This window comes from Thunnus albacares, chromosome 11, assembly GCF_914725855.1.
Source record: "Thunnus albacares chromosome 11, fThuAlb1.1, whole genome shotgun sequence".
In the NCBI taxonomy this organism is placed as follows: domain Eukaryota; kingdom Metazoa; phylum Chordata; class Actinopteri; order Scombriformes; family Scombridae; genus Thunnus; species Thunnus albacares.
The window spans coordinates 11,701,191-11,717,306 of NC_058116.1; the positions used below are offsets into that span (position 1 = coordinate 11,701,191).

Consider the following 16,116-nt stretch of genomic DNA (forward strand, 5'->3'; position numbering starts at 1 on the left):
AACATGCATGTCATTCTTTGGTGCTGCATAAATTCAAAGTCAAGGAGAATTTGACATGTACAACAGCTTTATTTACACAGTAAAAAAAGACAAATTACAACAGCCGAAATCATACAAATGGTCTATTTAAATATCAATTCAAGTGTAATAAGAAGACAAATCAAAGTCAAGAGGAACACCCTAAGGCTGTTGGGAGTGAAACAGGACCTTCACTCTTATTGTGTTCACTCATGGATGCTTCTTTTTTTCCTCATATCCTCTTTTCAGGGATACTGCAGGAGGGAGATGTAGAAAATAAAACTTAAATGTTAACAATCCTTCAGAGGCAGTGTGGTGCAGCATTTCCCACGGAATAAAAACAATATGTAAAAAATAGGCCTCAAGAGTTAAGAGTGGACAGAAAGAGGCTGTGAGGGCAAAACTTTATGAACAGAGTTTTTTCTCTTCTCACCACTTCGCCACTGGTCAAATATAAACTGTCGAGTTTGTGTGCAATGTCCTTTTTTTAAATACTGACAGTAAAATTGTCTTCTTAACCAGGATTAAAAATGTTATTAAATTCTACCTTAAGCATCTCAGAAAGAAACAATAGCACCTTAGAAGTCCCACTATTACTCTGAGTCCTCATCCCACGTTTAACCCACTCACTAAGACGTAATTAAAAATGGAATTTGGCACAATAATAAGATGCAAAGATGACGATGCCAGAAGCCATTGCACTTTATCAAGTGCCCTAAACTAACTATTAATAGCTGCACCGCAGCTGAATGTGATTTCCCCGTCCACAAGCATGCATTAAAATCTGCAAGACACCACTTAAGGAAAAAAAAACAAACAAACAAAAAAAACTTATAGCACAATCGCCTCTCACAACATTAATGACAATGGTGTCTACTTGCAGCACAGTACAGCACAGACAGTTTAAGACTCTTAGCCCTGATCCTGATTTGCATGCTCTGTGCATTGGAAAGTAATTAAAGTTATTAGAAATATACATGTACAATATATTCAGGGTTTTGCACCTTCAGTGTGTTACAATCACAAGCAATAAAACATTTGATCGTTTATCTTGGCAGAGAAACGAAAACCTACAGCAGAGCTAAAAGGAACTGCATGATTCAAAATTAACGCGGAATCTCTTTAAGCTTTAAAAATCATTTGTTAAAAAAAAAACAAAAAAACAATGTTGTTACAGTTCTCTGTAACAGTTGTTGACTTAACTGGGAACCTTGTTCCAAGAATCTATTAATCTTTTTACAATCCACCCCAAACTGGGGCTGGGTATCAAACCTCAGTACTTGTTACATTCTGAGCGAAATGCGTCCACAACATCGAGTATCAGAAACTGTCGAGTAGGGCTGGGCAATATGTAGTGCACCTTGAGACCACTTGTCAATCGTCAGATATTTCTCCCAGTCTAATATATCTTGTTGTATTAGGCCTTAGTTTTAAATACTGTTAATCAATAAGAAGAACTGCTTTATGCCAATTTTGAATCTATAGACATTTTGCATCAATGTGATGAAGTACCTACGTTTGTAATGTATTTAATTCATTGAATTAGTCAAAAACCCATCTGGTTATTTCATCTATATAAAGTTTCTCAATTGAATTTCTAGAAAATCGAGTATATCATGATATACATATAGTACCATGATACAAGATTTTATCCATATAGCCCATCCCGACTGTCAAGTATCAAAAACTGCAACCAAATACTCGGTCAGATGCTTGGTACTTTTTAAAAAGAAATCAAATATACAAGTTAAAAAAAAAAAACTTCTGTAGAAAAAAAGGTTTTCTAAAGCGTATTGTTTTGTCATCATGAGCTCAGGTTTTGTATTTGTACTGGCATTGACAAATTCTGAATGATACCCAGTCCTAGTCAATAGAAAGCTATGCTAAGCCCCAGAATCATCTACGTATTATTACTACTATTACTACAGAGCCATCTTCCTCAGCGCACATCGGACTACTCAAAGCAACATTTCCGTGACATGTTTTATCAAACCACCACCAATTGCACACGTATGTTTCAGAGAATAGCACAATGTTGCAATAAAAATCTCTCTTATAGGCAAGATTTTTCTGCATGTCTGCAGCAAAGAACACAAACAATCTCGCTCCCTACACTGAACAAATACCTCTTGAGCTAGCCGCACTGATTCACGGTAAAGATAAAAAAAAATCATCCTAGCCGGAGATGAAGCAAATCTGATGATATTACTGGTTCACATTCCTCTTTTATAATCATCTCCACTCTGAGCTGTGGACAGGTGCAGACCAATATTAGAGGATTCAGGAAATATGAGACATTTATAGTTGTAGGAAATGAGCTTCAAACAAAGGAAATAACCCTGCAATGAGCTGCACATACGCAAACTTCAGTGGTGAGCTCGGAGGGGGGTTTGGCCTTCAAACGCAGTTGTAAAATTACATTCAATAAAGAGTGAACTGACTGTCGAAAACAGGGGCTGGTGGCTGCTGAGGCAGAGATGAGAATCCCCTGATACAGATCACTTCAGCAATATCAACTGCTCCGCACCTCTCTCTTGGCAATTAAACTCCATGGTACTGCAGTCCTGCCACAGTGTGCACTGCATGTATCTCAACTGTCACAAGGCAACCCGAGGAAAGTGTTCAGTTGACCACTAGGCACAGGGTTACGGCTGTTCTGAGCACCGGTTAGTTCTGGATATCCATTTTGGCCCCGTTTACTTTGATTTAATTATTCCTTCAGCTAAAAAAAAAACAAAAAAAAAAACATTACTGCACTGTAAGTGAGATGAATCCAAAAACCAGAGAAAACCTTCCTGTGGGCATTAAACTGAGAGTCAGGCTTGTTGACAGTGAAAGAGGAATCATGTGAATAAGTGACAACCTGCTGGTTGTTTAGGTGGCATGCACAGGAGAGTAATTTCGTATTGAGCTTAACAACATCAGTAATGTGAAAAAACCCCTCATGACAACACAAAACACAACTTCTGATGTCCCAAGGAGATACCAGAGGAATGTCAAACAGGAACACCTGCTGCAGAGCGATGTAAAATATGACAGTCAAACACTGAAACTGTCTTTTACATTGTGTGTTCTGCATGTGTTTCATGTAAAAGAGCATGTGTATATTCATGAGTGTGTGTTGCATTTATGACATTCAGCGTGGATGACTTCTTTGCTTATTCACAACCCTTTGGACCAGTAAAGAAAAAAAAAAGTCACAAATATCCACCATTATAAACAGTGGCATTTCCTTTAAGTGGAGAACCGCCCAAACTATTGAAAAACACAGATTTTACACCATTGAAACACACCCAGTTATTGAAAATTCACTTGTCTATCTAAAAACATTGATCTGTTGCTACCCTAGTCAGCTCCACAGCTAACGTGGCTCAGCTAAAGCAGAGAGACGTGTCTTTTTTCAGACCCATCTTGGAGACTCTTCCTGCCAGTCTCTGGTCAGGTAAAACATCTTGATGAAAACAAGTTCTTACAGAGGCCTCCATGTTGATCCCTCCCTGAAGGGCTATGGCTTATGTTCTTCACCGGTCTAATTTGAAACTTGTAATCTCCAGCCTCCTTGTCTCCAGTGGCTTTATTGCACCTCTCCCTTAGTCAGCCAGTAAAGGCCAGAGTATATGTGTGTGTCTGGGCTCAGAGGATCAGGTTTCATATCTCAGATGTCACAGTTGACGGTGTTGAAGCCTGGTAGAGTGACCCGTCCCTTCCTCCTGAGGTCGCTCTCAGGACCTGTGTTAATCCGCTGGATCAGACTCTTCTCATACAAAAGGGGATGGTAGGCACCCAGTGTACAGGCAGCATCGTAATAACGCTCATGATAGTGGCACAGGTCTGTCTGCCTCATGGAGGGAATGTACTCATACACGTGCACCTGCTCGCACAGCGCCATCATCAGGAGGATTCCTGCAATGGCAACAGAGAGAGAGAGAGAGACCAGATCAGGTGATAATATTTTTTAAAAATTGCTTTAAAACCCATTGACTGCAAACTAATCCATTGAGCCTTTAAACATCAGTAAATCAATACAACATTAAGTCCAAGACAAGTATAGTTACAGAGGCGAACAAAGCTGATGAGAGCTGAACCAAAAAAATTACAGCTGCAGGCTGTAAAACCACAACAGTGAGTAAAACGATGCTGAAAGGCTCTGCAGATCATTGTTGGTTCGTCATTAATAGCCACCCCGTTCACACACAAGTAGTCATGTAATCCATTGTTAAATATAAAAAGTATTGATTGTAGCTGCTTTAAATGCAGTTCGCAATTGCTACTGCAGCTTCCAACTGTGAATTACAACAGCAGGATAGATATGGCCATTCAGTCTCATTATCAGTTCATGAAATCTGAGCTGCTCTGGGCAATTCTTGACGTACTGGATTGGCTATGATTGATTTCTGATCAAATTTTTTTCATGTAATTTAATTAATTTGACCGTAACTGTATGGTCTTGCAAAGTAAACAAATGTTTTCAGCTTACTACCCATGTACACAGCCTACCTTACGGATAGATAATCTCAGTTGGGGAAATCTAACCAGGAAGCGTGTGACAGTCTTCCTGCTACATGTGCACCTTTGGTGAAGGTAAAGGGTTAGGGATAACCCTAACTGACTACACTTATAATGGGTAGTAAAGTGTAAATGTGAAGTTAAGTTGTGCTGAAAAAGAGCATGCGTGCTCAGCAAAACCCTCCTTTAGATGAAGATAAAAAATAGAACTGAATACATAATAAATGAAGACGGCCAGTTTGCCTGCCTCAGCAGGCTCTGCATGGCCCCTTTCACACCGTGTGACATGTTGCTATCACAAAGAGCAGTTAGCCTCCACAAACATTTTGTTACCTTTCGTTGTTTTTCATTCCACCTTGCTTTGTACCTCGCTGTTGATTTCTGTTTATCATTTTCTCTCTGATAATTGTTTTTCTGCTCACACCTCCTCCTTCTCCACTGCTGTTTTCCAGCATGATAACTCACAAATAACCAAGCCAAATTCTTCCTGGAGTGTGTTAAGCTGGTCATGTTGGCGTGTGTTGAATTACTTAGTTACAGCCCTCTCTATGGTGCTTCTGTTTGTGAGCCAGTTGGCACTGCAACGTTTTCTTAATAAGATCCAGAAGTTTGACCACCTAATTTTCCTCAAATTTTCCTTTCTAGAACTTATAAAACACATTAACATATAAAATATGAATAATTCAAAATAAACTCTCATCAGTAACTATGTATACTAGAAATCTTGCTAGCTTTTACAACGCAATCCTACAAATCAAATGGCAATGAAAACATGTTTTTCCAGTAACACGTCACACTATCATGAGGCTTTTTAAAGTAATTTTCATTTTTCTGTAATTTATTCCACAGTTTTATTTCCATTTACTTTAGACTGCTTTACACATTTTCACATGTAGATAAGTCATTAGAATAAGCAAAATAGTGCTAAAGTAATGTCCAAAATAAAAACTACATGACAAAAGGCACCTTTAAATTACTTCATTTGTTGCATTCATCTTCATCAATGTGTCCCATTTAAGTGCAAGCAGTGTTGAAAAAGCCCTGCTTCAAGGGCTACAAATTAATTCTGATGCAAATTAATTTAATTTGCATAAGGTGAAGAAAAAAAAATGGCATCATGACTCATTCCCTTGTGATATTCAGGAAACACCGAACAAGCATTTATTCTTTAGAGAGCAGCTCTCAGAACTTCCCAACTAATGTGTTAAAATACCTCGAAGGTCAAACTAACCACTAAGAGTGTTAGAGGCTGCCTACTCTAACAGTGCAACAGGCTACGAGGGGACCATTTTCTCTTCCCGAGCGGCAGTACCAGTTGTCTGTGAGAACATGAAAGTGCACTAAAGCATGACTTCTTCAAACTCTACACATATCTGTACCAACGGCCTCTCTGAAAGTGTGAATCCGAGGTCAATCTACCTCTAAAGTTGTCTCATTTTGAGCAGGTATGTATTTACAATGTCTTTCTGTCCATCTCCTCCTCAGTTCTACAGGTGTTTCCTGATTCTGTTTCACTGTGATCACTGGTCAGCGGACAACTGCAACACCTCAATGCCCTCCAAGACCACAGTAATCCAGCTTAACCGCAGAGTCTACAGCAACACGGTGGCTTGCACCGCCCAGCTCTCCACTGACGCCCTCCACCAGTGCAGCAGCACCCCGGCTAGCAAGCACACAAACCCCCCTGAGCTCCCGACCTGAGCCGAATATCCTCCACATGACCAAACAGAAAACAAGTCATGATGAAGCAGAATAACTCATCTTTAAGGCCACACTTACAACATGAATTACAGAAGAATAAGGACTAAAGCATTTAGAAAGTAAATGTACTTTACGTGTGAGCTTGTGTTTGTACAGAAAGGATTCATTTTGTGTCACGAGAGTTTAAGTTTTTTACATGTACAAGACACAAAAATGTGCAAAACATCTGTAGAAGTGTGTTTTAAATTCACAATATGGCCAAATGTATGTGGGCAAAAGAACATTACACCCACAAACATTTTAATTTAAAACCACAGGCATTAATAAGCTGCTGTAACAGCGGACAACTCTTCTCAGAAGGTTTTGGAAGCTACAGAGATTTGCTCCCATTCACCCACAACAGCATTAGTGATGTCGAGCACTGATGTTAGGTGATAAGGTCCAATTCTTCCCAGAGGGAAGAGGGAAGGAAATGTCCTTCCACAAACTGTTGCAACAAAGTTGGAAGAACACTGTTGTCTAAAATATCATTGAATGCTGTAGCATTAAGAAAAACTGCCCCTGACCTCACTAACATGGACACAAACCTACTTTTGGCCATATAGTGTATTTAACCTTTGTTTTATAAGTCTATGTGTCCAGTATTTCTTTCATATATTATGTGGTTTATATGAGGTACATTAGTTTTAAGGAACCTACCTGTCAATTTGATCATTTCCAAAGCACATTTTGTCTTTATCACATTGGAATCAGGGTGACAATGAAGGTTCGAGAATTTATGGTCGAGACACTTGTTTCTTAACGAGAATTTACAAGTCCGGGTGCACATTAACTACAATATGTTTTGAGGTTTAAAGTCCCTCCTCCTCTCAAAAATGTGTTTTACTTACTGTTGCTTCACTTGAATGTTTGAGCTTCACTGTGCAGAATGATGTATGTGCAGAGTTTGACACTAGAAGACTGATCTCACACTCATCTGCTGTAAGTGGACAGTTTCTCAATGCTCACCATAAGTCTGAGTTTAACGTGTTTTCCTACAAGCATGATTTATGACATTACAGCTTGTTTGGAGCCAGTCATTGTCAATAAAAAAATTATGCATTTAATGATCAAAATGACTTTCAAATATACATTTTATGCTGGCTGAATTCCTTTTTGAAATCCAGATTGTGTTTTTCCCCCACCACCAAAACAAAAACCTAGTGCCTATTCTCTGTTGCTGTGAGTTTGTCATTGCGCTGCTGTAAATGCCAAGACTAGTCAATCATAGATTTGTGCGTCTTCTATCAGTGTCCTCAGTGGATTGATGTATTCATTTAGCTTCCTCCTCTTACTTCACCCTCTTATCTGCTATGACTGTAAATGTTGCAGAATCCGAAAAGTGCTCAGACTAAGAACTTAATCTAAATTGAATTTACAACCTCATTCTGGCATTTATTTTATTTATTTATATATGTGTATTTGTGTTGTTCCCTCTTTTGATATGGTTACTTTGTGTTATTATTGCATGATTCTGTTGCATGTTTTTTGTACATTAAAATTGATCAGAAGTCATGGAGAGAGACAATTATTTATACCTGTATTCAATTAAAAAGTAGGTATATTTCAGTGTATCAGGTTGAGGGACGGCGACCACAAGGAAGGGGGATATGGGATGCCAAATGGCTTATATATCACCTGCATTTAGTTTCCCATGCCAGGAGGGGAGAGACCACTTTACCACACTGGTCTGAGGTGGGATAAAAGCCATGATGTTTGAAAACAACATATACTGTTTGACCAGCCAAAGAGTAATGGCGTGCCAAGAAGACACCAAGCTGACGGCTGATGGGAACCCATCCCGCTCCTGAGCAGACGGCTGTGATACAAGAGCTACGTTGAGGAATTGGCAAAAGCTTCCTGAACGTGTGTGTGTGGGTTTTCCACAGCAGTCGACATATTGTTTAGAACCTCTCTCTCCTCTGCCCACAGCATGCAAGATCAGAGAAAAAGGGCTCTTGTTCTTGGAATGAGACAAACGTACAGTAGTGGCGACGTCTTGCAAATATCAAGCATATTTCATAGGGACAAGACTTGCTCTCAACAGGCGGCTGCATCACTCAGAAGCAGCGGCGTCTGTCCTCACTGCGGGGAGGCCAAATGTGTATTCTGACAATCTGACTTCAGCTTCTTCTGGAAGCTAATTTAAGTCTCACCAACCCCCAAGTGAATTTAAGGGACAGGTATGTATTTCATTGTTCTAATAAATATCATCGCTGTGGAAGAGAATCTTTGTCTTGCTGTATTTCAAGAGACTTGAGGTTCTTGTGAGGGTGGCATGAAAACACAATGAACTCCACGACTCTGAGAAAAAGGCAATTTTCTAAAAATGACGGGAGGCTCTGATGTGTCAGAATACTGCCAACTTATTTCTGACCCTTTTCTAATCATCAACAGCATGAACGTGTCATGCCTGTCTCTATGGCTGTGAAACAGAGCAGCAGAGATTGTGTGATATTTTCACTTTGACAACAATGAATCCATGAAATGTTTGGAAACCTCACATGCCTAGACAGTGCTATAAAACTGTGTGCAAACTGCTTAATTATTCACTTTAAAAGAGGAGTTAAAGGATCATTTTGGTTTATTTCAATCTATTTCCCATAAATGCAGCCATTGCGGCTCTATGGGTCATGCTCACTTTGCACTTGGCCAGCTTTGTTATAGAGATTTGGGGAAACCAGATTTTTACACGAATCCTTTCAAACGTTTGTCTCCAAGTCAGACCAAAAGTAACACAGAAACTAGTCGCCTGGATCAGCCATTACAGCATTATGGTCATTAACACATGAACATAAACACAGAAAAAAAAATCTAATTAATCTGAAAGTGAAATGATCAAGTGTTGGCAGGCAAAGCTTGACTTGTGACAGTGCTACAACTCCTTCTGTGTCTTGAGCATAAACCCACTGTGGCATCTGTGCCAACAGTGCACAGTGCCTCTCCTCCCTCTTGCAGCCTTAATGACTACCTTTCATTTCTTCAGAAAGACAAAGACAAAAGAGTTGCACATCAACCACTATTTAACATGAAGCCATGACATCCAAATACTAGAGGAGCAACCAACACCCAACTTACTAATTTCCTTTAAAACAATAGCTTTTGTTTCTACAGTATGGAGGTTTAATGGACTTATTTTGTACGACTTTCTACAAAAGCGGCTGCCATATAATGTAAAATAATGAGTTTGGAAGAAAACAGGCCCATTTGCAGTCATTCAGCAGTGGGTGAACAACAACAAAACAGGCTCAATAATGGATAAATCCCTAACAACAGCAAGGGGGACTGTGTTTGTGCTTTATTGAAGGCCGGTTCTTGCTAACAGCTGGGTTAAAATGAATCTATACAAACTGCATAAAACAGATTTCACAGAAAGCAGTCTAATAATATGTGTAGGCTGACATATAAGTACAATGAAAACAATATAACTGACATCATTTCATTAATAAGGATGTAGGCAGTGAAGCCTTAAAATTCAGTAGGTCTTGTTTTCAATGTGAAGCCCTGCTGCCTTTCATTCAAGCCACCTCAGTGACTAATTTACTCCAGTGTACCAGAATACAGTCACATGCAATCCCAGAGAACCAACGCAGGGCAAAGGTTGTAATACAGCCAGTCTGCTTAACCATGTTTAATGAAAGCTGATGATCAAACAGTGACCTGTTTGTCCTCTGCACTTAAATTGTGCTCATGTGAAATCACCTGATGTCATCTATGGTTGAATGTTTTTGGGTTTTTTTTTTATTCTATTCTGTTTTGATGCTTTAAATATGCTTAAAAAACTGACGACCAGTAGATATATGTATGTTAGTCTACTGGTGTGTTACCATAATTGATTTTTTTTTTATGATGTGAAGTATTTTTTCTGTGTGTTTTTTCTGCCAAACATCCACTTTTAGTTTTTAGCGATGCTAACAGCATCGGCTCTAGGGACGGTCAGTCTGTCCAGCACTTTGGTTCGGACTGAAATGTCTCAACTACTACTGGACGGATTCCCAGGAAATGTTGTACAGACATCCTAATGGCTTTGATGACTTTTCTCTCTAGTGCCACCATGAGGTTCACATTTGTGGTTTTGAGAACCTGAAAAACTAATGACATTCTAAAACTAAGATGGGGAACATAGGAAACATTATATCTGCTAAACATCAGCATGTTCGCATTGTCATTGTGGCCATAATTACAAATAAACATGAAATGCTACTTTTGCTAAAAATATAGTTGGGAAGGAGGCAATGACATACAAGATTGATGAGCTCTGGTAATCTGATGTGTCCCACATAAAAAGAATACCATTATAACCGACCAGTCTGATGTGTGTGGTTATTTTGTAGCAGCCTGGTGTCATTTGCATGTGATTTAATCACATTGCACTAAGGGAGAAGGTTTTCATACAGAATAAAATCAGCTGTGGACTGCAGAGAAAGAATCACTCTTTATGTCCATAAATGCAGACCGCTTTACAGACGTTCCTGCTTTAATCAGATTAAATGTTATTTTTTAATGCAGACTGAAATGCATCTACTGAATGGAGTGTTTAATTAAAATGGTTTGTTTACATTTTAAGCATTATTCTGTTAATGCTGTGCATTTGCTTAACGTAATATTCCAGTTAAGTGACAGATGTCGTTCTGAGATATTTATTCTCAGCACAACTTCTCCTATTTCCACCAAAATGCCAACAACTCTTTCTTTGGGCTGCCTCATTTGAATAAACCTCCCACCTCACTACGCCTCACAGGGGGCACATTGAATTTCAAGGTCAAACTGACCTGTGTGCTGCTTGCGCTTGAGCTTGTTTGATACTTCTGCCTAAACTGAATCTAAATCTGAACCTCAGAGACCTCCATTATTATTATTATTATTATTATTATTATTATTATTATTATTATTATTATTATTATTATTAGTAGTAGTAGTAGTAGTAGTAGTAGTAGTAGTAGTAGTAGTAGTAGTAGTAGTAGTAGTAGTAGTAGTAGTAGTAGTAGTAGTAGTAGTAGTAGTAGTAGTAGTAGTAGTCTTTATTAAACAAGGTACAAAAACATTAATCTCAACATGAGAAGAGATGATTTATGCCAGATTTAGCTATTAGCTCATTTCCATCTGCAGTCCCTGGGCAGTTACACACAGAACAATTACCAGACACTAAAAACATGAATTTACATGCAACACCATGACAGAGTCTCAATCACACTGACGATTATACAGACAAATGTACAAACACACATCAGCATATAAACACCAGCATATTCATCCAGTACAACTATAAAATTATAATTCATTACAATTAAAAATCAGAATCACGGTCAAATTAATGTCGACATGACTGGTTGCTTAGTATCCTTTTTTTTTTTTTTTGCATCATCAGGAAAAGAACGAAAGTCTGTGCGAGTTTTAAGCTCAGCTGGACGCATATTACAGTGTTTGATGGCCGTGAATGAAAAAGCAGATTGTGCAAAGGCAGTCCACCACAGTCAGTCTAGTCGGAGAGAAATCAAGTCTAGGGACTAGTTTCATTTCTTTTGTTGCTAACATACAGTATATACTAATTCCATAACAGAAATTTGATAAGTACAGCAAGATTGCTGCGATAAATAAAAGAGTTGATTGTGTCTGGCTTTATTGTAATACAGCAACAGAATACAACTTTAAACAACAGGGCTAAAAAATAAATGTGTCTCTTTTGGGCATAGTGTGTAATAATATTCAGGATGACATAATTCTCTAAATGGCACTAAGAACAAGTAAAGGGAGGTACACAAAAACTGAATTAGAAGAGATTAGGTCATTTTTTTTTGTTAAACTTGACAGTGCAGATTCCGTATTACGCTGTGTCTTCCGCATCAAACATCATTGTGACAACCCAACATTGCTGCAAAACAACAACAAATCATTCTTGATGAGTTCATTCAATGTTAAGAATGGACATAATACCGGATACCATTGAGCAACCGTAAGAATAATGGTCTGTTGCTTAGAGATAAACAAGGGCCTGGGCCGTAATTGGATATTTTATGTTATACAGCTGACACCATTTTGAAACGTCTGAAAATGATGGTGGAAGAGGCCAACATGAGATGTATAATGACATGGTGGCGAGTTTCCAAGATGTGCTTACAGTGGTCACATTCCACCCCCTGCACAGATGTTCTCTGTTAGACTGTGCACTGTGCATACTGAAGATAAAAATTTCATCATGACTTAGAGTGTGTGTTTGTGTGTGCATGCGCGCATATATCAGCTCCAGGAGGAGGCAAGGAAATGGAAAGATAAGAGTACAGAGGCAACTGCAAAAGAATACTGTAGATGTACACTGCATGCATACCAGGAGTGTGTACGCATGTACGTGTGTGTACTCACCTATGAAGCCAGATGAGGGAGGATTGGGCTGGATGTTCTCCTGAGTGTTGCCTTGAATCACATCCCAGAGTTTCCACACGTAGCTGGGGTGAAGGATGTAGAAGGGCTGGCCAGGATGACGCTTGCGGTGCTCCACGTATGGACCAAACAGGTTGTAGTCTGGACTGGCATACCACTGATGTAGAAAGAGAGGGGTGAGGAGGAGGAGAGATGATCACAGGGAGTTCAAACCACAGGGAGGTCAAATATTGCGAGTTTTGTCAAGACTTTGTACAAATTCTCATTCCTCTCAGCTTCTTCTCGACACTGGTCAATAAACATGTGTCAAACAGTTTCAGATGGCAAGATGAAATCAATATAGTCGTCATGAGGTGCCAGGTTTTCAGTCTCACTCTATATCACCTCCACCAGACAATGACAGAGTACCGCAAAGGGCGAATGGAGTGTGTACTGGCCCCTGGAGTCACTGAAAAATGTGCTTTACCTATTTTTTTTACTTCACCTGGATGTTTGAGCTTCACTGTGCAGAATGATGTATGTGCAGAGTTTGACACTAGAAGACTGTTTTCATATTTATCTGCTGAAAGGAGGAAAGTTTATCTGTGCTCACGTTAAATCTCAATTTAAAGATTGTACATGCAAGGATGATTTGTGATATTACAACGAGATTGGGAGCCAATCCAGTATGCAAGTTACAGAAATGTGATGTGGAAACTTGACGCCTCCAGTGCACAAACACTGATAATGGACTTTACAGTGAAGTAGGATCTTGTGTCCAGCAGTTAAAACTTTTGAAATGAAAAATCCAGACTCTATGAATATGCAGACTCAAACATGTCTGGAGGGGATCTTTAAGAAAGATTATAAATGTGAAAATATGTTGAGAATAATTTGCCTAAAAGTAAGAGCTCCCTCTGTGCACATGCATTGAAAATGGAAGATACAGGAGCTGTGCTTGAAGATGAAAGAATCTGAATATTGTGAAGTGAGCGAGGTGAAAAACGAAATTCATTTCATGCTCTACTGTCCTTTATATCATGATTTGGCACAAATATAAATTACAGATTTTGATTCAATTAGAATTGAGGATGGAGCTTTAATTTAATACCCTTTTGATGAGGTTTTTGCTTTTTCTGAATATATTTCTAAAGCATGCAACAGTCAGAGAAATAAAACTTGAGAGATAAAGTCCTCACACTTTAATTTATATTACAGGCTATCTATTTATGTATTTATTTATTTATAAACCAGCTCAGATATACAATGTTCTGTCATCAACAGATGCAAAAGTGGATTTGGTTTTGTTTGGATTGTGTTTATTTAAATTTGTACATTATGTTTGTGCTTGTGTTGCTGTGTCTTTGTTAGATGCTGGTGGGTTTACATGCCAGAATGTTTGGTTTGTTTTTGATTAATCTGTCTGAATGATTTCCATGAGGGATGGCTCATGTAAATAGTCAGATACAAAAATAAAACTATTCATGTGTTCATTGTCTGGGGGGGATTTTTTTATATATTAGTAGGCAGGTGGAAATACGTGTAAAAGCCTGTGCTTATCTTTTCTTTTGTAATCTAGCCAATTGAATCGCTTGCTGAGCAGAATAACAGAGGTAATTGTTTTCAACATGGGCAAAGTGTAAAGGTAAAAGACAAGGATATTTATTCCTCTGATTTGGACGAACATCTTTCTCACTGATAGAACTGGATGTGGGTGACAATCAACATTTCCTGTACACCATCTTTAGATAGAAATTAAGTGGGAATGTACACCATCTTTAGACCGTATCCGGCACTTCTTGCCAGCAGCCATGACAGAAAACATTTCCTTTTGCAAAGGTCAAGGATTCAGAACAAAATGACACAACGGACACACATTGCCAGTAAGGCCACTGATTGAACTTCTCTATTAGCTGTATTTTAATGGCTTTAATAGCTTCTCTTCAAAGAAGATAGATTGTGAGGCAGGTGGAATATTTTTGAAAGCATCCTCACTTTATTTTTAGTGCATAAAACCTTTTGCACAGTAATGTATATACACAGTACAATGGATCACAGTGAAGTGGATTCTTTTCACAAACCATAAAGCACAGTGATGTAATTAGTGTGTCACTTATTGATGGAAATGAAATGGGAATGTAAACCATCTTTAGAATGTATCCGGCACTTTCCATCTGCAGCTGTGACAGAGAATTTCTTTCTTGAAATGTCAAGGATTCAAAACAAAATGACACAAGAGACACAGATTGGGGGTACAGATTGGCCACTGATCGTGAACTCGTCTGTTAGTTGTACTCTAATGGCTTTAATGGCTTCTCTTCAAAGAAAGACAGAAGAAAAGTTGTAAGGCAGGTGGAATATTTTTTTCCTGCTGTTTTTTGTGCTGCCTTAGTACTATAGGAGGGTGATGTTTTATTTACATTATTCACATATGGTTTTTGTTTTTAACTTAAAAGATAAATAATGTATGATTTTGGAACAAAACAGAAATACAGAAATGCTCTCCATGCCACCAGATCAGCCTTTCAACAGAAATTCTCATGCAGATGAATAAACATGGCTCCTGAGAGATTTTTCCAGAAATTGCTTGACCTATATGTAAGACAGCCGGCCAGAAATTTTCATGTTAGAAAATAAACAGTTTTGGAGTCAGAATATTAAATAAAAACAAGCTGGCTGAGGTTGTCAAAACAGCCGTGAAAATTGTAAGCCTCTGAGAAAAATCATTAGAAGCTCTGTACAACATGGATGTATCCAGCTCTATGATTGATGACACTAAACACCATCTATGTTATGAATTTGTGAAAACTGTCTGCTGTCAATGTTTTTGACCACACTTTGTAAACAAAAAGAGGTTTTTTTGTATCAAGGACACTCAATATAATGAACAAATATGAACTCCTCCATCAGCTCCTGCACATTTATTTCTGATGTTACCTTTTTGTGTTGAGTTTGTTTTTACAGTGTTGCGTTTACTGTCTTACTGTTAATCTGTTCAATTTGGTGAAAGTATTCATCTATTCTATAATTCTGCCATTTTACCCACTGAATATACAGCCCTGTGCAAAAGTTTTTGGCACTTGATGCACTAGATGTTTAGATTCTTATCTGTCATGCAATGCCATCTGGGAGGCGCCTGATCGGTCCCAAATTTATTCTGCAGCATGACAATGACCCAAAACATACTTGCCTGGGTCCAGATCTTTGAATCTGCCTGCTCCACTGAGTCAAATAACAATTCTGTCTGATACCAGGCAACAAACATACAGCCAGTCATATAGAACTAGCTTCAGAAACAAGAAGAACAAGGAGTCCTGCAACAGATGGTTTGGCCCTCACAGAGCCCTGATCCCAATATCATCAAGTCCATCTGGGATTACATGAAGAGACAGAGGCAACCGAGATGCCTAAATCCACAGAAGAACTGTGGCAAATTCTCAAAGATGCAGGAACAACCGACCTGCCAAGTACATTGAAAGACTGTGCGCAGGTGTA

The 16,116-nt window shown here is 38.7% G+C and overlaps 2 protein-coding genes across 3 annotated transcripts in view; one reads left to right on the forward strand and one right to left on the reverse strand.

The window, feature by feature from the left end:
- The window catches only part of tmtops2b (teleost multiple tissue opsin 2b), a 29,753-nt gene extending 22,018 nt beyond the window's left edge, over positions 1-7,735 (forward strand). The window contains exon 4 of the mRNA XM_044366158.1: positions 6,010-7,735. Within this exon, the coding sequence (XP_044222093.1) occupies positions 6,010-6,225 (216 nt within the window). The 3' untranslated portion in view covers positions 6,226-7,735. The remainder of the gene's footprint in view (positions 1-6,009) is intronic.
- Positions 50-16,116, reverse strand: part of st6gal2a (ST6 beta-galactosamide alpha-2,6-sialyltranferase 2a) — a 51,306-nt gene continuing 35,239 nt past the window's right edge. For both annotated transcript variants that reach the window (XM_044366156.1, XM_044366157.1), the window contains exons 6-7: positions 12,625-12,799; positions 50-3,921 (exon numbers count right to left, since the gene is read on the reverse strand). In XM_044366156.1, the coding sequence (XP_044222091.1) occupies positions 3,674-3,921; positions 12,625-12,799 (423 nt within the window). In that variant the 3' untranslated portion in view covers positions 50-3,673. The remainder of the gene's footprint in view (positions 3,922-12,624; positions 12,800-16,116) is intronic.